Source organism: Hyla sarda, chromosome 5 (genome assembly GCF_029499605.1).
Source record: "Hyla sarda isolate aHylSar1 chromosome 5, aHylSar1.hap1, whole genome shotgun sequence".
NCBI lineage: Eukaryota > Metazoa > Chordata > Amphibia > Anura > Hylidae > Hyla > Hyla sarda.
Window position 1 is genome coordinate 25655917 of NC_079193.1, and position 25339 is coordinate 25681255.

At 41.3% G+C, this 25339-nt stretch overlaps 1 protein-coding gene across 4 annotated transcripts in view; it reads right to left on the bottom strand.

Moving 5' to 3' along the window:
• AKAP9 (A-kinase anchoring protein 9) overlaps positions 1 to 25339 on the bottom strand; it is a 330692-nt gene that overhangs the window by 219753 nt on the left and 85600 nt on the right. For 3 of the 4 annotated variants that reach the window (XM_056519033.1, XM_056519032.1, XM_056519031.1), the window contains 4 exons: positions 24645 to 24698; positions 23383 to 23553; positions 5344 to 5499; positions 3791 to 3988 (listed from right to left, as the gene is read on the bottom strand). In XM_056519033.1, the coding sequence (XP_056375008.1) occupies positions 3791 to 3988; positions 5344 to 5499; positions 23383 to 23553; positions 24645 to 24698 (579 nt within the window). The remainder of the gene's footprint in view (positions 1 to 3790; positions 3989 to 5343; positions 5500 to 23382; positions 23554 to 24644; positions 24699 to 25339) is intronic. The other variant, XM_056519035.1, reaches the window with a different exon arrangement.

A 25339-nucleotide genomic window follows, 5' to 3' on the forward strand; every position in this document is an offset into this window, starting at 1 on the left:
AGCAACACCCTCCCCCCCATTTCCCCTACCCCCGTGTGGTAAAAGCATGAGCTGACGGATGATGGGGGGTGCTACTTCTGGGGGTTCCCCACAAAAGGTAGTAGCAGGTTCCCCAAATTAAGGAGAAGCAGGTTCCCCACATTAGGTAGTAGCAGGTTCCCCACATTAGGTAGTAGCAGGTTCCCCACATTAGGTAGTAGCAGGTTCCCCACATTAGGTAGTAGCAGGTTCCCCACATTAGGTAGTAGCAGGTTCCCCACATTAGGTAGTAGCAGGTTCCCCACATTAGGTAGTAGCAGGTTCCCCACATTAGGTAGTAGCAGGTTCCCCACATTAGGTAGTAGCAGGTTCCCCACATTAGGTAGTAGCAGGTTCCCCACATTAGGTAGTAGTAGGTGCCCACATTAGGTAGTAGCAGGTTCCCCACATAAGGTAGTAGCAGGTTCCCCACATAAGGTAGTAGCAGGTTCCCCACATAAGGTAGAAGCAGGTTCCCCACATAAGGTAGAAGCAGGTTCCCCACATAAGGTAGAAGCAGGTTCCCCACATAAGTTAGTAGCAGGTTCCCCACATAAGGTAGAAGCAGATTCCCCACATAAGTTAGTAGCAGGTTCCCCACATAAGGTAGAAGCAGGTTCCCCACATAAGGTAGAAGCAGGTTCCCCACATAAGGTAGAAGCAGGTTCCCCACATAAGGTAGAAGCAGGTTCCCCACATTAGGTAGAAGCAGGTTCCCCACATTAGGTAGAAGCAGGTTCCCCATATTAGGTAGTAGCAGGTTCCCCACATTAGGTAGTAGCAGGTTCCCCACATTAGGTAGTAGCAGGTTCCCCACATTAGGTGGAAGCAGGTTCCCCACATTAGGTAGAAGCAGGTTCCCCACATTAGGTAGAAGCAGGTTCCCCACATTAGGTAGTAGCAGGTTCCCCACATTAGGTAGTAGCAGGCTCCCCACATTTGGTAGTAGCAGGTTCCCCACATTTGGTAGTAGCAGGGTCCCCATATTAGGTAGGCAACAGGTTCCCCACATTAGGTAGTAGCAGGCTCCCCACATTTGGTAGTAGCAGGGTCCCCACACACACATAGACACACTTACCTGTCCTGCGCTGCGTTTCTCCTCTCCGGCGGCGGCCTGACGAGTGACGTCCTCCTGTGCAGGTCTGAGGAGGGACGTCACATGCGCAATGTCCCTCATCAGACTCAGGCCGGCCGGCCAACCGGAGACTAAGGGAGGAGGGTGAGGCAAGTGAAGCCTTCCGGCATTTAGCGCTGCTTGCCCGAAGCAGGGCTAAATGCCTGAAGAATTTACCTGCCATCGGGCAATACAAATTACACATACTTGGTGCAGGCCACAAACTTTCGTACCGCAAATGGCCCGCGGGCCGGGAGTTTGAGACCCCTGCTCTAGACAGTTCCTGACACGGACAGAGGTGTCAGCAGAGAGCAGTGTGGTCAGACAGAAAGGAAATTCAAAAAGAAAAGAACTTCCTCTGTAGCATACAGCAGCTGATAAGTAGTGGAAGGATTAAGATTTTTAAATAGAATAGTGGAAGGATAAATGATTAGTAGCAGATTTAGATTTTTTTGTGCGTAATCCATTTCTATTTGGAACTTTTGGAACATAAACAAGTAGCAAGTGCAAAAGCTTATAGAAGGAGGAAATCATAAGGGCCATCAGCAAACTGCTGTGTCCAGTCGCTTAAAGGGGTACTCTGGTGGAAAACATTTTTTTTTTTTAAATCAACTGGTGCCAGAAAGTTAAACAGATTTGTAAATTACTTCTATTAAAAAATCTTAATCTTTCCAATAATTATCAGCTGCTGAAGTTGAGTTGTTCTTTTCTGTCTGGCAACAGTGCTCTCTGCTGACATCTGTCTCTGGAACTGCACAGAGTAGAAGAGGTTTGCTATGGGGATTTGCTTCTACTCTGGACAGTACCCGAGACAGGTTTCATAGGAGAGCACTTAGACAGAAAAGAACAACTCAACATGAGCAGCTCATAAGTAGTGAAAGGATTAAGATTTTTTAATACAAGTAATTTACATATCTTTTTAACTTTCTGGAACCAGTTGAGGTATAAAAAGTTTTTCCCTGGATAACCTCTTTAAAATCCGCTGTGTTTTCCCTAATTTCTGTGCAAAAGTTCTAATGTGTGAATGATATTTTTGGTGAATTGGGGATGTTCCCCAGCACCTTGTTGCACCGTTCTGTCCGTCTGTACCGGCCCTGCTATATGCTCCCTCCATAAATATGCATGTACCTCTCCTCAGCATGTCCCGAGGAAGATTCCAAAGGTGGCTGGCACAGACTGAATTAGTCGGTGCTAGGACCATGTGGACCTTACCGGTCCCCATAGACACCAATGTATTCTGCCGAAAGAACCCGGTGGTGGAATTTTAGCAGCGAAGGCGCCAGTGCTGAAATTCCCTAGTGTGCACTGTGCAGTGGAATCCTATAGACAGCAATGGAACTGAGTATTTTTATGCTTGGTAATTCCTTAGTCTGAACCTAGCCTAATTCCCAAACACACAAAAGCCAAAAATCCTGTGAAAAGCCTTGATTAAAGAGTTGCGGCTGTTACTGCTGATCCATTTTACCACTCATGATTATGAAAAGGGAAGACCATCAACCTCCCACAGGTGTGGTGGTCAAAGGGTCAACATATGTTTGGCCATATAGGGGGGAATGTATCATTGGTTTGACCCTGTTTTTGTGGTGTACATTTGTTGTACAGTTTGTCTCAGATGCTTTTTAAAAACTTTTCATTGCAACTTTTCCTTTAAAATATTTCTTTAAAAAAAAAGAAAACATACAAAGTTGAGATTTCAGTTAAAATCATGTAGTGGTCAGGAATTTGTAATTTGCGACTTTTTAGTTTGTCGCATCTTTTGTCGCAACTGAGGCCCAAATCTACACCTGCCGACTTGGTTTACAAAACTGATTGCAAACAGCATTATTAAAAAGTTGCACTATTTTTCGCATGGGATAAAAAGTCCCACAAAAAGTCCCAAAGGAATCACCATACAAAGTGGTGTACTGAAGTAAGAAATTAGATCAGCACCAGAATTATCACAAGTAATAAATCTGGTGCAGGTACACAGTCTCCCCCACAAGATTAATGGGGTAAAAAGATGCTTGCCTACACTACTCTTGATGAATAGCCCTCCCCCCCCCCCCCCCATTATAGGCAATCTGTGGTTTTAAAGGGGGTACTCCCCTGGAAAACATTTTTTGTTATATCAACTGGTGACAGACAGTCAAACAGATTTGTAAATGACTTCTATTTAAAAATCTTAATCCTTCCAGTACTTATCAGCTGCTGTATGCTCCACATGAAGTTCTTTTCTTTTTGAACTTCCTTTCTGTCTGACCACAGTGCTCTCTGCTGACACCTCTGTCCATGTCAGGAACTGTTCCAGAGCATGGGGCAAATCCCCATAGCAAACCTCTCCTCCTCCGAACAGTTCTCGACACAGACAGAGGTGTCTGCAGAGAGCACTGTGGTCAGATGGGAAAGAACTACACAACTTCCTGTGGTGCATACAGCAGCTGATAAGTACTGGAAGGATTAAGATTTTTTAATAGAAGTCATTTACTAATCTGTTTAACTTTCTGGCACCAATTGATTTAAAAAAAAGTTTTTCCACCCTTTAATGCAAACAGAATTCCCTTATAACAACAAATGCATAATTAGCGATAGTACAATGTAAGTGATGCCCCAATGGGCCTTTATTTTAGGATCACTGTTATCCAGTCTTGCAAAAAAGCTTCCCGATTTACTCTTACAGACCTGATGTAAGCTGTGAATCTGATCCTGCAGAGACGTTACTTGTGCCCGCAAGTGCTCATTCTCCTTCTGGAAACGGCCGAGGTGTTGGTCCCGTTCCTCCACTTGCTGCTGATAGCTGAGTATCTGCTGCCGGGTGTGAAGGAGATCTGCCGCCGTACTCGAGTGGCTGGTGTTTCTCAAGGTCTCGCCGGCCTGAAGCTGCACAAGAACAACAAGAAGTAGTAGTATCCATACTGATGTAATGCGAACCCCAAAAACACACTCCTGACAGAATGGATCATTTAGCTTTATATACTTTATGTTTTATATTTACTACCTTCTACTATCATGTTTTAATCTTATCTTCTTTCTTTTTATTTTATTTCTAATGTTTCTATTTTTACGTTATGTAAGTCTATTTTGTTTATATAGATTTGGTCACAGGGTCAAACTTACGCATCTACACAGTATTAATTCAGTAAGACCTGATGCTTTTCTATTACTCACACCCAATGGTAGGCGAGGGTGACGGAACACAACAGAAAAGTCCACTTGTATGTCCTTATATACAGGGCTATATGCTTTACTATAATGTTTGTAAAATTTTTGTTCCAGTGCATCTACAATGAAAAATAAAGCAACTTTGCAAATAGTCCTGATTTTAAAAAATCTATTATCGTTTTGCGCCTTCAGCCCCTATGCAGGTGGTAACAGACAACAAGCATACCCTGTGACATCTGATCCCACAATCATATTATCATCCATTTGTCCCCTACATATTGCTAACCTCCCAAATGTATATAACCAGTAGGAAACAGGTGAAAGGAATGTGACTGCAGTATCAGACTACACCTTTTTTTTTTTTGTAGTCTGTTAACATGGTGACACATAGGCCTGCATTTAAAGGGGTACTCCGGCACTTCGACATCTTATCCCCTATCCAAAGGATAGGGGATAAGATGCCTGATCACAGAGGTCCTGCCGCTGGGGACCCCCGTGATCTTGCATGCTGCACCCCGTTTACAGCTCCCATAGGCTTGCATTGAGGGGGGCGGAGCGTGACGTCACACGGGCGGAGCCTTGACGTCACAACACTCCGGCCCCCTGATCGACAGTAATCAGACCCGGAGCGAACACGCTCCAGGGACTGATTATAAACAGGATGCGGCCTGCAAGATCACGGGGGTCCCCAGCGGCGGGACCCTGCGATCAGGCATCTTATCCCCTATCCTTTGGATAGGGGATAAGGTGACTAAGCGCCGGAGTACCCCTTTAAGCACAAAACAGCCTTTTTTTAAAATTATTTTTTCTTTTTTTTAATAAAATCGATCCGCAAAGATGCTTCATTTTTTATTTTTTTGTAGATGCACTGGAGCAATAAAAAAATAAAAAATAAGCTCCAGTACATTGAAATATTTTGTAACTGCTTGTGCGGCTGTATCTCCTGTGCAAACTGAAGCGTAAAGCATTTTTGGTCCGAGCTATAAAATGTTAGCAGATAGATATGCAAATAAATATGTATGGCTACCAAAACTTTATTTATTTATTTTTTACAAATATAAAACAGATCTTACATGCTGGAACTGGATCTTCAGTTTCTGACTTTGCTCTGTTAATTCCAGGAATTCTCTCATGATGTCGTCTTTCTCCTTCCGGGCTTGCTGGAGATTGGAGGTGAGCTGGGTGATGATCCCGTCTCTCTGCTTTATGGCCGTTTCAAATTCCTGAAGCTATAATAAAATAAGGATAAAAGGGATGGGAGATAATTCTGGGTAAGATGATAATAATAAGAATAATAATTTAATAACAAGCATTAATATTATTACTACCACTATTATTTGTATTATTATGACTACTATTTTTATTATATTACTAGCCGAGTACCCGGCGCTGCCCGGTTTTTCCTACCTTATCCTTGTGGGGGAGGAAAAGCAACAAAAAGGACGAAGCTTTTGTCCTCATATCCCGTCCCTAAATCCTGACCCCAAATCCCCTCCTCATATTCCAACCTCATATCCCGTCCTCATATCCCATCCCTATATACTGTTCTTATATCCCGACCTCATATCCTGTCCTCATATACCAACCTTACATCCCATCCTCACATCCCGTCCTCATATCCCGTCCCCATATCTAATCCTCATTTCAAATCCTCATATCCCGTCCTCAGATGGGGCTGCGTTGTGGTAAAGATATTGTAAGCTGAAAATAAAAGGGGTGTGGCTTAAAAAGGTGGGTATGTCTTTGTGAGATGGGACATGGCATGCGGGGAGGGTGTGGCTTACCAGCCGGACTGACGCATTCACCAGGAGAAGCAGAGCGTAGCTTGTGGAGTAAGGCACCAGAAGTCCTATTTACTTGCATGGGACTTGAAACAAAAACCCCATCCTTCACATACAGTCATGGCCGTAAATGTTGGTACCCCTGAAAATTTGCAAGAAAATGAAGTATCTCTCACAGAAAAGGATTGCAGTAACACATGTTTTGCTATACACATGTTTATTCCCTTTGTGTGTATTGGAACTAAACAAAAAAAGGGTGGAAAAAAAGCAAATTGGATATAATGTCACCAAACTCCAAAAATGGGATGGACAAAATTATTGGCACCCTTAACTTAATATTTGGTTACACACCCTTTGGAAAAAATAACTGAAATCAGTTGCTTCCTATAACCATCAATAAGCTTCTTATACCTCTCAGCCGGAATGTTGGACCACTCTTCCTTTGCAAACTGCTCCAGGTCTCTCTTATTGGAAGGCGCCTTTTCCCAACAGCAATTTTAGGATCTCTCCACAGGTGATCAATGGGATTTAGATCTGGACTCATTGCTGCCACTTCAGAACTCTCCAGCACTTTGTTGCCATCCATTTCTGGGGGCTTTTTGACGTATGTTTGGGGTCATTGTCCTGCTGGAAGACCCAAGATCTCGGATGCAAACTCAGCTTTCTGACACTGAGCTGTACAGTGCGACCCAAAATCCATTGGTAATCCTCAGATTTCATGATGCCTTGTACATATTCAAGGCCCCCAGTGTCAGAGGCAGCAAAACAACCCCAAAACATCATTGACCCTCCCCCATATTTCACTGTAGGTACTGTGTTCTTTTCTTTCTAGGCCTCATTCTGTTTTTGGTAAACAGTAGAATGATGTGCTTTACCAAAAAGCTCTATCTTGGTTTCATCTGTCCACAAGACATCTTCCCAGAAGGATTTTGGCTTACTCAAGTTCGTTTTGGCAAAATGTAGTCTTGCTTTTTTATGTAGCAGTAGGGTCCTCCTGGGTCTCCTGCCATAGCGTTTTATTTCATTTAAATGTCGACAGATAGGTCACGCTGACACTGATGCTCCCTGAACCTGCAGGACAACTTGAAAATCTTTGGAACTTGTTTGTGGCTGCTTATCCCCCATCCAGACTATCCTGTGTTGACAACTTTCATCAATTTTTCTCTTCCGTCCACGCCCAGGGAGATTAGCTACAGGGCCATGGGTTATAAACTTCTTGATAATGTTGCGCACTGTGGACAAAGGAAAATTTTGATCTCTGGAGATGGACTTGTAACCTTGAGATTGTTGATATTTTTCCACAATTTTGGTTCTCAAGTCCTCAGACAGTTCTCTTCTCCTCTTTCTGTTGTCAATGCTTAGTGTGGCACACACAGGCATACAATGCAAAGACTAAGTGAACTTCTCTCCTTTCTATCTGCATTCAGGTGTGATTTTTAGATTGCCCACACGTGTTACTTGCCCCCAGGTGAGTGTAAAGTAGCATCACATGCTTGAAACAATCTTATTTTTTCCACAATTTTGAAAGGGTGACAATTTTGTCCAGCCCATTTTTGGAGTTGTATGACATTATGTCCAATTTGCTTTTTTACCTCAATTTTTTGGTTTAGTTCCAATACACACAAAGGGAATAAAGATGTGTACAAAACATGTGTTACTGCAATCCTTTTCTGTGAGAAATACTTCATTTTCTTGAAAAATTTAAAGGGTGCCAAAATTTACAGCCATGACTGTATGGGGGCAGGTTAGGGGTTAATTTGACTATTATATATTTTTATTTGACATATAAGTAACATGTGACCTAGTATTATCGAAATATCTCCAGCCGTTTGGAAGTTATGCAGTAACATATTTCCCATAGATGTGTATGGGACTTTAAATAAAAACACAGACTCTTGCAAATGGGGGTGGGTAAGGGTTAAATTACCTATCCTATGTTTGTTGATGACATATAAGTAACATGTGTGCCAAGTTTCATGTTAATATCTTTAGCGGTTTGGAAGTCATGCTGGAACATACACAAATACGTTGGCCCTCATTTACTATTGCAAACCTGACATGTTTTGTCGGGTTGAGCGCCAGATTCTTGCGCATTGCGGCTGGGAGGAGGGGTGGGCGGGGCTTAATCGCGGCGCCCGCACTCAGCCGTATTCGGGAACCGTAGTTAATGTATGTCTATGAGCCGACCGGAGTGAACCGCAGCCTCCGGTCGGCTGCTTTTTCGGCCGTATGTGGTTTCCCGACCGCAGGCAAAAACGTGGCAAAAACGAGGCTGCGGTTCACTCCAGTCGGCTCATAGACATGCATTAAATACGGTTACCGAATGCGGCTGAGTGCGGGCGCTGCTATTAAGCACCCCCCACCCCTCCTCCCAGCCGTATACGGGAACCGTAATTACAAACCGTAGTGTGAACCCAGCCTAACTCTTAATTTTACTGTGAAAACCCGAAAAAGGGGCATGGCCGTCTGGAAAAGGGAGTGTGGCCACCAAAAAGGGGCGTGTTCCCGACATTTTTACAAAAAAAATCCAGAATACACCCGACAGATCAGAACATGTGTTAAAAAGCAAAATGTAGGGAAAAGTGCAAAATGTAGGGAAACATTAGTAAATACAGTGGAATAAAAATTTTAGGGAATTAAAACCCACAAAGAAAACTACACAACACTCTTAGTAAATCAGGGCCATTGAGTTTTATATATTTAGATTATTATTATTATTATTATTATTATTATTAATAACAATAATAATAACAATAATGGTTTGCTAGACACTAATCAAAATACATCAAAACATAATAGTATCTAATGCGATGATGTGATCATGGACCTCCCAGCCAGTGGCTCTGATTCTAGAAGTGACAAATCTGCAGATATAGCTATGACAGCATCAAATCATATGGAAGACACTGAAGTAGAATTAAGGGTTAAGATTTTTTAATAGAAGTAATTTACAAATCTGTTTAACTTTCTGGCACCAGTAGATTTAAAAAAAAAAAAAAAAGTTTTCCACCGGAGTACCCTTTTAAATAAAAGACCACTAGGGCTCCCCATACCACCCAGAACATAATCCTGTCCAGCTGCATCATCATTTTTGTCCCAGCTGAAGCACAGGCTGGGACAAAGTCCAAGAAGTAAGGGCGGGACTAGCTTTCGTTGCTCACTCCTGTCCTATTAGACTGCAGAATGATAACAGAGAGGAGGGGTCACAGAGCAGCCTGCAGTGATTGGATGATGAGATGCATCAAAACACAGCAGACTCAGGGAGGAAGTGAGGGCGGGCTTAGTGCTTGCCTCGGATACGCCCCTTCCTGAGCAGTGGATGTCAGAATGAGTGAGCAGCAGAACAGAGGGATTTGTGAGCCAAATACAGAAGCTAGAGACATGAAAAAGACATGTATCATCTGCATGACCTAGTAAGTAACATATAGAAGCATCATTTTTTTTCTGTGATGCTCTTTAAAGGGGTACTCAACTGGAAAAAAAAATTATAAATCAACTGATGCCAGAAAGTTAAACAGATTTGTAAATTACTTCTATTTAAAAATCTTAATCCTTCCAGTACTTATCAGCTGATGCTCCACAGGAAGTCCCGTTCTTTTTGAATTTCCTTTCTGTCTGACCACATTGCTCACTGCTGACACCTCTGTCCATGTCAGGAAATGTCCAGAGCAGGATAGGTTTGCTATGGGGATTTGCTCCTTCTCTGGACAGTTCTTAAAATGGACAGAGATGTCAGCAGAGAGCACTGTGCTCGTGATGTCAGCAGAGCTCTGTGTTCCAAAAAGAAAAGAATTTCCTCTGTAGTATTCAGCAGCTAATAAGTACTGGAAGGATTAAGATTTTTTTTATAGAAGTAATTTACAAATCTGTTTAACTTTCTGGCACAAGTTGATTTAAACATTTTTTTTCCAGTGGAGTACCCCTTTAAGCCACTACCAGACATCACTGTAGGTGGCTCATCTCCAGGTAGAACGTGCACAGCCATGCTGCTGCACTTTCCTATACTGTGGTATATATGTTATACCGATACATACTGGTCTGAGAGGTGAATAAGGGTTCATGGATCTAACTCATATGCTTAAATTATTTTTTATTTTTACAGTACTATTAGTTTCAGGGCGCTCTGCATAAGATAAGGGATTAAACTACCTACGTTAAACGTAGTGCGCATTTATAATTTCCTTCATAGTGACAAGTTTGTCTGTAAATTATGATGCAAACCACCAAGTGTAAAAACAACAAGATAAGATTCTACAACAAACAAGGCACGACTGCAATAAAACAAAACCACTAACACCGTACCCGACTAGCTAGACATAAAGAACAGCTGGCACTGCGTCGGCTCACCATGAAGCTGGCTGCCATTTGAGAGGTTAGCCGGCACACTGTCTTTCTGATGTGCAACTTCTCACATGAAAGCAATTTATTAATAATAAAATATAGAAGAAATAAAAAATAAAATTAATTAAAAAAAAATAATAATTTTAATAATAAAAACAAACACACAAAATTAGTGACTTCCCACAGGACAATAAAGTGGGGGGGCTACATGTTCAGAATACGTATGGAAATTACTTATACAACTGTTCCCTAATATATGGTGATTATAAGAATCTCTTTAGGGTGCGTTCACACACTATTTGTTCTTGCGGGTTTTCCGCTGCGTATTTGAAAGGGTGTGGGCTCTTCTCGTCTGTCCGCAGCAAATTTTCCACGTAGGAATTTACACTGCGGAAAATCCACTGCAAGCCCCATTAAAGTCAGTAGGGATTGCGGCGGATTTTCCACAGCGTACATTCCGCCGCGGAAAATCTGCTACGGACATCCGAGAAGAGCCTGCCCGCTTTCAAATACGCGGCGGAAAACCCGCAAGAACAAATAGTGTGTGAACGCACCCTTAAATTAGATGGGGCCATGACCTGAAAATATCCAGGCATGCAGGGGTTACTATCTTTTCTCCTAAGTGTCCTCCCAGATGTTATTGCTACTATGTTTTGGGAAGATCTGAAATGTCTCCTACTTAGGGGGCATTATCATAGCCAATTTGCTCCTGCTCTGGACAGTTCCAGACATGGACAGAGGTGTCGGCAGAGAGCACTGTGGTCAGACTGGAAAGAACTATACAACTTCTACTAGAGCATATAGCAGCTGATAAGTACTGGAAGGATTAAAGGGGTAGTGTGATAGAAAAAAAAAGTGAGGGCGGGCTTAATGCTTGCCTCGGATACGCCCCTTCCTGAGCAGTGGATGTCAGAATGAGTGAGCAGCAGAACAGAGGGATTTGTGAGCCAAATACAGAAGCTAGAGACATGAAAAAGACATGTATCATCTGCATGACCTAGTAAGTAACATATAGAAGCATCATTTTTTTTCTGTGATGCTCTTTAAAGGGGTACTCAACTGGAAAAAAAAAATTATAAATCAACAGGTGGCAGAAAGTTATACAGATTTGTAAATTACTTCTATTTAAAAATCTCAATCCTGCCAGTACTTATCAGCTTCTGTATGCTCCAGAGGAATTTGTGTAGTTCTTTCCAGTCTGACCACTGTGCTCTCTGCTGACACCTCTGTCCATGTCAGGAACTATCCAGAGTAGGAAAAAATCCCCATAGCAAACCTATCCTCCTCCAGACAGTTCTTGACACGGTTCTGTGGTCAGACTGGAAAGAACTACACAACTTCCTCTGGAGCATACAGCAGCTGATAAGTCCTGGAAGGAATAAGATTTTTAAATAGTAGTAATTTACAAATCTGTATAACTTTCCCGTGCCAGTTGTTATGAAAAGATTATTTCCACCAGAGTAGTCCTTTAAGATTTTTAAAAATAAGTAATTCACAAAATCAGTATAAGAAAAAATAAAATAAAATACATACATTTTCTCCAGGGTACCCATTTGAGCCACTAAAAAACTCCAGACTAGAGATGAGCGAACTTACAGTAAATTCGATTCGTCACGAACTTCTCGGCTTGGCGGTTGCATAAATGAACATAAATTAGTTCAGCTTTCCGGTGCTCCGATGGGCTGGAAAAGGTGGATACAGTCCTAGGAAAGAGTCTCGTAGGACTGTATCCACCTTTTCCAGCCCACGGGAGCACCTGAAAGCTGAACTAATTTATGCAGGATAAATCATCAACTGCCGAGCCGAGAAGTTCTTGACGAATCGAATTTACTGTAAGTTCGCTCATCTCTACTCCAGACCCTAAAATTACTTGATACCCCAAAACGCAGACCAGACCCTCCCATATTCCAAAATTAATTCACACCCCAGACCGGACCCCACAATTAATTCTGACCCCAGACTATATCCCAAATTCTAAGCTCAGACTGCAAAATAAATCAGTACCAAGACCCCCCCAAATGAAGTAAGACCCCCAAATTAATACATACTCCAAGCAACACCCTAGTGCAGTGGTTCCCAACCAGTTGCAAAACTACAAATCCCAGCATGCCCGGACAGCCTTTGGCTGTCCGGGCATGCTGGGAGTTGTAGTTTTGCAACAGCTGGAGGCACCCCTGGTTGGGAAACACTATCCTAGTGTGGCATAAAGGGGTATTCCAGGAAAATATATTCCAGGAAAAATGATATATCAACTGGCTCCAGAAAGTTAAACAGATTTCTAAATTACTTCTATTTAAAAAAAATCTTGATCCTTTCAGTACTTATGAGCTGCTGAAGTTGAGTTGTTCTTTTCTGTCTAAGTGCTCTCTCATGACACCTGTCTCGGGAACTGTCCAGAGTAGAAGCAAATCCCCATAGCAAACCTCTTCTACTCTGTGCAGTTCCCGAGACAAACAGAGATGTCAGCAGAGAGCACTGTTGACAGACAGAAAAGAACAACTCAACTTCAGCAGCTGATAATTATTGGAAGGATTAAGATGTTTTAATAGAAGTAGTTTAAAAATCTGTTTAACTTTCTGGAGCCAGTTGATACAAAAAAAAAAAGAAATAATTTTTTTCTTGGAATACCCCTTTAAGAGGCTGTGATGTGCTAAAAGCTCCGGTCAGATGTTTCATCCTGTGCAAAACTATATATGCAAACAATTCCCAGGTGCCCTGCGAGGATCAGCAACGTACAAGATAATGGCTTCCTAAGGGACAGATAACTGGGCTCCGTGACGCATCTCCTATATCTAAGGTGTCATTACAAGGATGATCATCGAAATAAAGACACATATTTCACATCTCATCTATCACAAGGGGCAAGATGTAAATCCAAAGGAAAACTAATTATAATAAAAGTGCAAAAAACAATTAAAACTATTCAGTTTCTGGTAAAAAAAAAAAAAAAAAGTTTTAAAAATGTCATAAAAAAAGTATATAGCATAGAAGTATATCCGCACTATGGAATTTCCGTCCAGATATAGTCCATGCGAAGAGAAAGTCTGCTGCGAGAGCCGCCAAAATCCTTTGGCACTAGGACCGCGTGGACATGCGCCTTCGCCAATAACGGCAATGTAGTCTGCGCGAATGTCCGCCAAAGCAATAAATATGTTCTTTCTTTAGGCGGGGTCCAGAATTTGTATTTCTGTAGCTAAATTTTTACGTGAAATTGTGAAAGGTGTATTGCGAATTTAGGTAACTATTTGTAAGGAATGTATGGCTCTATAGAAAGTCTATGAGAGCTTTATAGAAAGTCTATGGGGAGTTTTATAGAAAGTCTATTGGAGTTTTATAGAAAGTCTATGAGAATTTTATGGAAAGTCTATGGGGAGTTTTATAGAAAGTCTATGAGAGTTTTATAGAAAATCTATGGGAGTTTTATAGAAGTCTATGGGAGTTTTATAGAAGTCTATGGGAGTTTTATAGAAAGTCTATGGGAGTTTTCTAGAAGTCTATGAGAGTTTTCTAGAAAGGCTATGGGAGTTTTCTAGAAAGGCTATGGGAGTTTTCTAGAAAGACTATGGGAGTTTTCTAGAAAGTCTATTGGAGTTTTCTAGAAAGTCTATGGGAGTTTTCTAGAAGTCTATGAGAGTTTTATAAAGGCTATGTGAGTTTTCTAGAAAGGCTATGGGAGTTTTATAGAAAGGCTATGGGAGTTTTCTAGAAAGGCTATGGGAGTTTTCTAGAAAGTCTATTGGAGTTTTATAGAAATTCTATTGGAGTTTTATCAAAAGTCTATGGGAGTTTTCTAGAAAGCCTATGGGAGTTTTCTAGAAAGTCTATGGGAGTTTTCTAGAAAGTCTATGGGAGTTTTCTAGAAAGTCTATGGGAGTTTTATAGAAAGTCTATGAGAGTTTCATAGAAATCTATGGGAGTTTTATAGAAAATCTATGGGAGTTTTATAGAAAGTCTATGGGAGTTTTCTAGAAGTCTATGAGAGTTTTATAAAGGCTATGGGAGTTTTCTAGAAAGTCTATGGGAGTTTTATAGAAAGTCTATGGGAGTTTTATAGAAAGTCTATTGGAGTTTTATAGAAAGGCTATGGGAGTTTTCTAGAAAGGCTATGGGAGTTTTCTAGAAAGCCTATGGGAGTTTTCCAGAAAGTCTATGGGAGTTTTCTAGAAAGTCTATGGGAGTTTTCTAGAAAGTCTATGGGAGTTTTATAGAAAGTCTATGAGAGTTTCATAGAAATCTATGGGAGTTTTATAGAAAATCTATGGGAGTTTTATAGAAAGTCTATGGGAGTTTTCTAGAAGTCTATGAGAGTTTTATAAAGGCTATGGGAGTTTTCTAGAAAGGCTATGGGAGTTTTCTAGAAAGTCTATGGGAGTTTTCTAGAAAGTCTATTGGAGTTTTCTAGAAAGTCTATGGGAGTTTTCTAGAAAGTCTATGGGAGTTTTCCAGAAAGGCTATGGGAGTTTTGTAGAAAGTCTATGAGAGTTTTATAGAAAGTCTATTGGAGTTTTATAGAAAGTCTATGGGAGTTTTATAGAAAGTCTATTGGAGTTTTCTAGAAAGTCTATGGGAGTTTTCTAGAAAGTCTATGGGAGTTTTCTAGAAAGTCTATGGGAGTTTTCTAGAAAGGCTATGGGAGTTTTCTAGAAAGGCTATGGGAGTTTTATAGAAAGGCTATGGGAGTTTTCCAGAAAGGCTATGGGAGTTTTGTAGAAAGTCTATGAGAGTTTTATAGAAAGTCTATTGGAGTTTTATAGAAAGTCTATTGGAGTTTTATAGAAAGTCTATTGGAGTTTTAATAGAAAAAGTCTATGGGAGATTTATAGAAGTCTATGAGAGTTTTAGAGAAAGTCTGTGGGAGTTTTTTTTTTTTATTCGTTTTATTGAAACAATAAAAAAAAACACTGGTTACATGGTGAGATCAGTAATACAGAAGGAGAAAAAAAATTAAGGAATCAATATAAGGCACTAGACTGTATGTACCATCATGAAAACAATCGTAAATCCGTAGAGGTGCAGATACCACACAGATGAGACCGGTAACAGTGGGATGAAAACTAACAAAAGAACATCCCAAACATTTCATGTACAGATACATAAAACCTAAACCTCCGTCCGCCCTGACCCTCCAACATCACAGTACTAGGTAACGTCAACAAAAAGTAGTAGCCCAATCTGCCCGGGGAAGATATAGAAAAGAAAATCATCACATAAAAAGGGGGAGAAATCTCAAATCATACATTGATCATGGGGATGGGTACCTAAGGGATCAAGGAGCATAGGTTCCGTATTTCAACAGGAGTACACTGGGTAAGGGGAGAAGAACATCATTCACCCCACACCCTATAACATTTATCCGGACATTTCCTATTTGTTTTAGACAATTTGCATGAACGGGAGAGTTGCGTTAATCAGCTTCTCCATTTTGAGCACGTCGGGGGTCTGGGTCCATCCATCGAAGAACCACTGTTTTGCGAGCCATAAAGAGAGATTCTCTGAGTAGAACACGGATGTGATGATGCCACACCTCCTCATCCAGGACACCTGGAGTTTGGGAATTTTATAGAAAGTCTATGGGCGTTTTCTAGAAAGTCTATGGGAGCTTTATAGAAAGTCTATGGGAGCTTTATAGAAAGTCTATGGGAGCTTTATAGAAAGTCTACGGGAGCTTTATAGAAAGTCTATGGGAGCTTTATAGAAAGTCTATGGGAGCTTTATAGAAAGCCTATGGGAGCTTTATAGAAAGCCTACGGGAGCTTTATAGAAAGTCTATGGGAGCTTTAAAGAAAGTCTATGGGAGCTTTATAGAAAGCCTATGGGAGCTTTATAGAAAGTCTATGGGAGTTTTATAGAAAATCTATGGGAGCTTTATAGAAAGTCTATGGGAGCTTTATAGAAAGCCTATAGGAGCTTTATAGAAAGTCTATGGGAGCTTTATAGAAAGTCTATGGGAACTTTATAGAAAGTCTATGGGAGCTTTATAGAAAGTCTATGGGAGCTTTATAGAAAGTCTATGGGAGCTTTATAGAAAGTCTATGGGAGCTTTATAGAAAGTCTATGGGAGCTTTATAGAAAGTCTATGGGAGCTTTATAGAAAGTCTATGGGAACTTTATAGAAAGTCTATGGGAGCTTTATAGAAAGTCTATGGGAGCTTTATAGAAAGTCTATGGGAGCTTTATAGAAAGCCTATGGGAGCTTTATAGAAAGTCTATGGGAGCTTTATAGAAAGTCTATGGGAGCTTTATAGAAAGCCTATGGGAGTTTCATTAAATCCGTACACCGGATTAGAAGATTATAAATTAGTACATCCATACTAAGGAGAGCCGAGCAGAAATGGACAGAGACAGATTCTTCCAAGTTGCTTTAGTAAGTCGTACAGGTCTCAACACCTGGACCCCCACTGATCATAACTTTCGACATATCACTAGAACTTTTGTTTAGAGAGACAGTGACTCTTTAACCATAAGCAGCACCTGAACACCCACAATGCACCTGTATAAAAGGAAATTTGTGGAGTTTTAAATCTAGTTTTCTGTCTGAACAAAGAATAAGACGTGAAGTAGAAGAAGATAAATACAGCAAAGTGTTTGCAGTGATTTATCATTCTATGTAGAGTCCGCTCTTTAATTTTTTTAAATATTTTTTTTACAATATTCCAGTTTTTTCTTGTCTATATAAACAGCCAAGTAATTTGCAATGTGTTTGCATAAATTACATATACATATATTATTATAATTATTATTTGTTTGAGGCTTTATAGGTTGTTTTCAGACACAAGAGTGATTTCAGCTTTCTGTTAGACCCTAGTTACCAGACTGCAGTGCATTGTGGGAGCTCAGATGACATTACACACTTAGGGCTACGCTGTGAGGTGAGATCAGACCGAGAGGTAAAACTGTACCTGAGAAATGTTATTAACCCCTTCATGACTGATCTATGTGCTTTAACGACAACCAGGAGAAAGAGGCTTTATTCTGCAGGCTGTAGAGATAGTCGTGTAGCTGGAGAACAGGTGACCCGGGCAGCCAGAAGAGCAGGCACGAATGGTTTTACAGGGCCGCCTTGATCACTGTATGTACAGCGCACAATGAGTGAGGAAGTGGTAACACCGTTGCCTTCATTAGATCCAGGTTGACTGAGGCAGCACCGCAGCAAACAGGACTTATCCAGTACCCCAGCACCAAGCACAGACGGCATCTGGGAACTGTAAGTGGACCCGAGGAAGGCATTAGTGTATGCCGAAACGCGTTGTCCCCGATACACCAATAACATTTTCTTTGTCCTGTGCTGCTCGAGTTTTTCTTTACTGACCAAAATCTGTGCAGCACCTCATCAAACCTTTTTTTTCTACTGTAATACTCCTTCTGCTATTCTCCATCAGTCACCATCATTGGGGTCCGATACTGGTAAGAGCGCAGCAGCCAGCAACCGCAACCATCTTAGTTATCTCCAGTGCTGCACATCCCAGTGCAGCTACCAACAAGGTCGGTATATCCAGGTGTGGTGAAGGGTACGCACCAGTGGATACACCTTATCAGGGAGCGCCCCCTGTGATTTTTATCTCTTCTCTCAAGCTCTTCATTAGATTCAGCATTCATGTGAACGCTAGGACAAGGGACACAAGACAAGACCTGCTGGCGTCCAACTAGATGAGATTGGGACAACTAGGATATCATCAGAACTGTTCTCCCCCTCCAAAGAAAAATTCATAGGTTCCTGTTTATGATTAAACAATAATAAAATAATATTTTTAACTTAAATGGGCACTGTCATATGTTGTTACTGATGAAAATGAAAGACCTTTCGAAATTTGGTTGTGTAAATTTTTTTTTTATATTTAATAAAGTAAATGGCTTCTGAAACTCCCACCACTAGGGATCCCCATACCTACTGGGACACTAACCAGTCCTTCAACAGCACAGGCTTGTCCATTGGTCATGGACAAGAGATGACTTATGAGCATGAGCAGACACACCAATCACCTCCCACCACCACAACGGAGGGACACAACCCCTACCACCAATCACCTCCCACCACTACAACGGAGGGACACACCCACTACAACCACACACAAATCCTCTCGCACCACCACAATGGAGGAACACACCCACTCCCACCACACACCAATCACCTCCCACCACCACAACGGAGGGACACCCCCCCCCCCTTCCCCTGAGAGGATTTCTAACATTGTGAGCTTTTTATAATACATATAGGTGATAGAGGAATAACAATTAGATGTACATGTCAAGGATTAGGTATTGAGTAACATTTTAATTAATTTATTTATTTTGTGGGATCTAACATGTCCGCTTTAAAAAAGTCAGTTTTTACTCTGCCAGACTCTAAAAACACAATAAAAAATACATAAACTGTGTGTGTGATAAAATTAATAAACAATGTGTAATAAAATATTAAGAAAAAAAAATGTAATAGCATAAAAAAAAAATGTATACCCATAAAAAATTACAAACAGCACAAGATGAAAACAGCTAAAAATGGGCAAGTGATGAAACATTTCTACATCAGAAAGGGGGTTGTTTTGCTTGGGACATTTATCTATATGAGCCACAATAGAGAACTACTCTGTGCAAGGGTCCCCTTTTCTGGAAGTCCCTGTTTAACATAGATGCCCATTCATCTGAATGGGCACCATGTACTGTTAAAGGAGAACTCCAGCCAAAATTAACTTATCCCCTATCCACAGGATAAGAGGACATTAGCTTATCACGGGGATCCGACCACTGGAATCCTGGAGATCTCCGAAACAGGACCCGGCTCTCAGTGAGAAGCGTGTGCGGTAGAAGGCATGTGCTCCATTCATTTCTAAGCGCCGAAGAGACCTGAGAACAGCACTTCAACATCATTGGCGCTCCGATAGAAATGAATGGAATATGTGCCGTCAATCTGTAGACAACACACGCTTCTCCCTGAGAGTGTTGGGGTCCCATTCTGGAGATCGTGGGGGGTCCCAGTGGTCGGCCCCCCTGAGATCAGCTACTTTTCCACTATCCTAACTTTCCCCTACCTATAGGGTATAAGCTAAATTTGGCTGGCGTTCTCCATTAAGTTTGTAGTATTTCCTGGCTGCCCATCGTTCGACTCGACTAAACCAGGACCTAGGGCTATTAGAGGATTGAAGGGGATGCCTCTGATAAGACAGCTATTTAGGGGCCCTAAATACTCGCTGTGATCGCTAGTTATAAGCAGGGGAAGGAAGAGTACTTGTACAGAAAAAAGGTTGAATCTGCTGGCTGGGGAGAAAGAGGCATGCTGCTGCTGACTTCCTCAGTGGGTCTTAGGAGTGAAGCCCGGTGTGATCTAAACTTTTTAAATGTATGGGCAAAAGTTTTTTGTTATAATGGCAGTAATGCTTTAAAAGTGAAAAAATGTTTACCCCTTAAATGGATGTATCATCAGAGGAATCCTTGCCCTAGGTCCTGCTTTAGACCCCCCTACCCTCAGCAAACATGTTTCTTGAAACATCTACAAGTGTCATGTGCCCTAAAATTGGTTTCGTATATTAAACCAAGAAACTATGTAAAGCAGTGCCATATATTAAAACACTGCAGACCTGTAGAAGCCTTCATATTCTTCTATTGCCCTCAGTAGAATAAAAAGAACATTCAGGAAAAGAAATAACTTCAATATATTAAACCTACAGAACAGGAAGGGCAGGGGCTGCACAGAGATGGGCCGTGCCCTAGAGGACACATTGCATCACAACAAGGCTACATGGGTGTGCAGGATGACAGAGCGACCTACCTGAAGGAGGTAAAGTGTACATCACATGTCCTAGGGAGATGTCAGAGTGTTACAATTATTATTTTTTATGTGCAGTAAAATTCTTCTTGGGGGGATCAACATTATATTTTAATAGATCGGAAAATTCTGAAAACAGTGATGCCAAATTATATATACATATATACAGTCATGGCCGTAAATGTTGGCACCCTTGAAATTTTTCAAGAAAATGAAGTATTTCACACAGAAAAGGATTGCAGTAACACGTTTTGCTATACACATGTTTATTCCCTTTGTGTGTATTGGAACTAAACCAAAAAATTGAGGAAAAAAAAGCAAATTGGACATAATGTCACCAAACTCCAAAAATGGGCTGGACAAAATTATTGGCACCCTTTCAAAATTGTGGAAAAATAAGATTGTTTCAAGCATGTGATGCTCCTTTATACTCACCTGGGGCAAGTAACAGGTGTGGGCAATATAAAAATCACACCTGAAAGCAGATAAAAAGGAGAGAAGTTCACTTAGTCTTTGCATTGTATGTCTGTGTGTGCCACACTAAGCATGGACAACAGAAAGAGGAGAAGAGAACTGTCTTGGGACTTGAGAACCGAAATTGTGGAAAAATCTTAACAATCTCAAGGTTACAAGTCCATCTCCAGAGATCTAGATTTGCCTTTGTCCACAGTGCGCAACATTATCAAGAAGTCTGCAACACATGGCGCTGTAGCTAATCTCCCTGGGCGTGGACGGAAGAGAAAAATTTTAAAGGTGTCAACGCAGGATAGTCTGGATGGCAGGAGACCCAGGAGGACCCCACTGCTGACACAGAGACATAAAAAAGCAAGACTACATTTTGCCAACATGAGCTTGAGTAACCAAAATCCTTCTGTGAAATTGTCTTATGGACAGATGAGACCAAGATAGAGCTTTTTGGTAAAGCACATCATTCTACTGTTTACCGAAAACGGAATGAGGCTACAAAGAAAAGAACACAGTACCTACAGTGAAATATGGTGGAGGTCAATGATGTTTTGGGGTTGTTTTGCTTTCTCTGGCACTGGGGGCCTTGAATGTGTACAAGACATCATGAAATCTGAGGATTACCAACGGATTTTGGGTTGCACTGTACAGCTCAGTGTCAGAAAGCTGGGTTTGCATCCGAGATCTTGGGTCTTCCAGCAGGACAATGACCCCAAACATACGTCAAAAAGCCCCCAGAAATGGATGGCAACAAAGTGCTGGAGAGTTCTAAAGTGGCAGCAATGAGTCCAGATTTAAATCCCATTGATCACCTGTGGAGAGATCTTAAAATTGCTGTTGGGAAAAGGCGCCTTCCAATAAGAGAGACCTGGAGCAGTTTGTAAAGGAAGAGTGGTCCAACATTCCGGCTGAGAGGTGTAAGAAGCTTATTGATGGTTATAGGAAGCCACTGATTTCAGTTATTTTTTCCAAAGGGTGTGTAACCAAATATTAAGTTAAGGGTGCCAATCATTTTGTCCAGCCCATTTTTTGGAGTTTGGTGACATTATGTCCAATTTGCTTTCTTTCCTCCTTTTTTGGTTTAGTTCCAATAAACACAAAGGGAATAAACATGTGTATAGCAAAACATGTTACTGCAATCCTTTTCTGTGAGAAATACTTCATTTTCTTGAAAAATTTCAGGGCTGCCAACATGACTGTATATATTTATTTATTATTTTTTCTTTTTTTTTTTGGGGGGGGGGGGCTTGAATTTTTATTATGAGAGGGGGTTATTTATATTTTCATATTTACAGATGAATGCATATGTACTGCATTGATCTATTAGATCCGTGCTCTATTAGGCAGGCTAATCTAAATAGCGAAGGCCACTGGCTGCTGCAATAACAGATCAGACCCAAAACCCTGCACGGTCGGTCACAACTAATATTGATTTAAATTATGACATGGATAGGCGATCAGTTTTAATATAATTAAGGACTGGGGGGTTGACTTTGCAATGGGTCTTGGCCCAGGGGTCATATTTCTGTGCAAAGTTAACCCTCAAATAAAGAGAAAGAGAAGATAATCCAGTATGACCAGATTCTAATACAGCAGGAGAGAATCCCCCTAAGAGGCAACTTTGGAGCCAATCACTGGGGTCTTTATAGGATCCACCTATACCCTGTCAGATCTTATTGATAATAAACCCCCTGTGCTTAATGAGAAGAAAGATAAGAAACCAATTTAAAGTAGACGGGCATCTCTTACAATGGATTGGGAAGAGAGAAACAAACCCTGGACCAGCTAAGCCTCTAGAACTGTAGCGGCTGGAGGAACCGGCATGAAGAATAACTTGTAATACATTTTTCTTCTCTCTTCTAAAACTGCCACATGTTGGGTAAAAGTTAAATGGGCATTGACAGAATAAAAACTTTTTATATGTTGTACATCTTGACAGAACAGTAACCTTTCTAATATACTTCATAACAAATTGTTATCTCCTTTTTATAGAAATCGTGGCTTATAAAAAAAAACAAAAAAACAAAAACAAACTAGGGGTCCCCATACCATCCAGAACATAATCCTGTCCGACTTAAGCATCATCTTTGTCCCAGCTGAAGTACAGGCTGTGACAAAGTCTAGTAAGTGACGGCAGGACTTGCACTCCTCTGTGCTCACTCGTGTCCTATCAGACAGTAGCATGAAAGGGGAGGAGGGGGTTACAGAGCAGCCTGCAGTGATTGGATGAAGAGACCCAGCACAGCAGACTCAGGGGGGAAGTGAATGCATGGTGAATGAGGGCAGGCTCAGTGCTTGCCTCAGAAAAGCCCCTTCCAGGGCAGTGGATGTCAAAAGGAGTAAGCAGCAGAACAGAGGGATTTGTGAGCCAAATACAGAAGCTAGACACATAAAAAAAAGTCATGTAAATCATGACCTCTTAAGTAACATACCAAAGCATAATTTTTATCTGTAATATGACAGGTACGCTTAAAAGGGTTATCCAGAAATTTAAAAAAAAACAGAGCTAATTTCTTTCAAAAACAACTCCCTGTCTGTCTCCAGGTTGTCTGTGGTTCTGCAACTCAGTCCTATTGAAGTGAATGGAGCCAAGTTGTAATACCACACACAACCTGGGAACAGACGTGGAGCTGTTTTTGACAGAAATCAGCTCTGTTTTTTTAAGCAATACAAGAATGTCAATAAATTAAAACCTTTTTTTTTTTTTATTAAAAATGAAAAAAAAAAACTCCAAAACACTATCACCAGAATTATACTCGATGTACCTGCTGAAGCCCCTCATTGCCATAGGCCGCCCTCATCTCCTCCAGCTCTCTGTTTAGTTCCTCGATCTCCTGTTGCTTCCCGGCCAGTTCGTCCTCCATCACCTCCAGCCGCGTCTGTGAACTCTGGGTACCGCGCTCGGAGAAAGTCTCCCGGACCCCGAATTCTTCCTCCTGAATAATAATAATAACCCGGCTCAGTTAGTGAACCGAACAAGTCTGCAAAGTCACACACAACATCTGCGCGGCTGCTTCAACCCCCGTTAGGAAGCCGCCGTATTAAACTATCAGGAAGCACCGAGGCCAAGGTAACCTTCTTTATTTTCAAGATAATTTGCACCTCAAGAGCACTGACACATTTCTGCCAAATTCATCTATGATAACTGAGCAACGTAGGATTTTTTAAATATTTTTTTTTATATATTATTTCTGATCTCTGTTTCTCTATTAATATTATGCAACAGATATCGGAAAAAAAGAGAAGAGGGTGTTAGGATGCATGTTAATAAAAAGGTCAGCACTTTATTAAAGGGGTTATCCAGGAAAAAAAAATAAAAAATTTTTATATATCAACTGGGTCCAGAATGTTAATTGTAAATTACTTCTATTAAAAAATCTTTATGCTTTCAGTACTTATGGGCTGCTGAAGTTGAGTTGTTCTTTTCTGTCTAAGTGCTCTCTGATGACACCTGTCTCGGGAACTGTAGAGAGTAAAAGCAAATCCCCATAGCAAACCTCTTCTACTCTGTGCAGTACCCGAGACGAGCAGAGATGTCAGCAGAGAGCACTGTTGTCAGACAGAAAAGAACAACTCAACTTCAGCAGCTGATCATTATTGGAAGGATTAAGATTTTTTTAATAGAAGTCATTTACAAATCTGTTTCACTTTCTGGAGCCAGTTGATATAAAAAAAAATAAACAATAAAAAAAAAAAAAAAGATGTTTTTTCCTGGAATACCCCTTTAACCAAATGTTTCCCAACCAGGATGCCTCCAGCTGTTGCAAAACTACAACTCCCAGCATGTCCAGACAGCCGTTGGCTGTCCGAGCATGCTGGGAGTTGCAGCTTTGCAACAGCTGGAGGCAGTCTGGAGGCAACAGCTGGAGGCAGTCTGGAGGCAACAGCTGGAGGCAGTCTGGAGGCAACAGCTGGAGGCAGTTTTGCAACAGCTGGAAGCAGTCTGGGAAACAATGACTTAGCTGCTGGAAGCATGTTAGTTGCGCTGTGTTAATGATACGCCATGACGGCGGACATTATACTGTACCCATAGTATGTGTGTGGTGTTGTTGGCCGGTAACGGAAAGAGGTCATCGACTACCTGTGACAAAAACAACATCCGGAAGGCTATGAGCTGAATATACAGGTGACACACACAGTGTATTTTGATGCACATGAGGTGCTCCCTCTTAACTTCAAAAACACAGACATTTAGAAGCCTATGGGACTAATTACATGAAAAGTGAGTGGGTTTTAATACACCATCTCCAGTAAAGTTAACTTAAAAGGGTTCTCCGCTGCCCCAGCATTCGGAACATTTTGTTCCGAATGCATGGAGTGGGTGGTGGGATCTTAACGTTACTGCCACGCCCCCCTCGTGACATCACGACGGGGTGTGGCATTGACATCACGACCCCGCCACCCGCCGGGTGCTGCACAAAGATCGTGGCAGGACCCCTGCAATCATACATCTTATCCCCTATCACTTGGATAGGGGGTAAGATTTCTAGGGGCGGATTACTTATTTAAAGGGGTGCTCCAGTGGTGAACAAATGTTTTCACACCAACACGCACCAGAAAGTTATATAAATTAATAAATTGCTTCTATATAAAAACCCTAATCCTTCCAGTACTTATCAGCTGTTGTATGCTCCAGGGGAAGTTGTGTAGTTCTTTTTAGTCTGACCACAGTGCTCTCTGCTGACACCTCTGTCTGTGTCAGGAACTGTCCAGAGCAGCAAA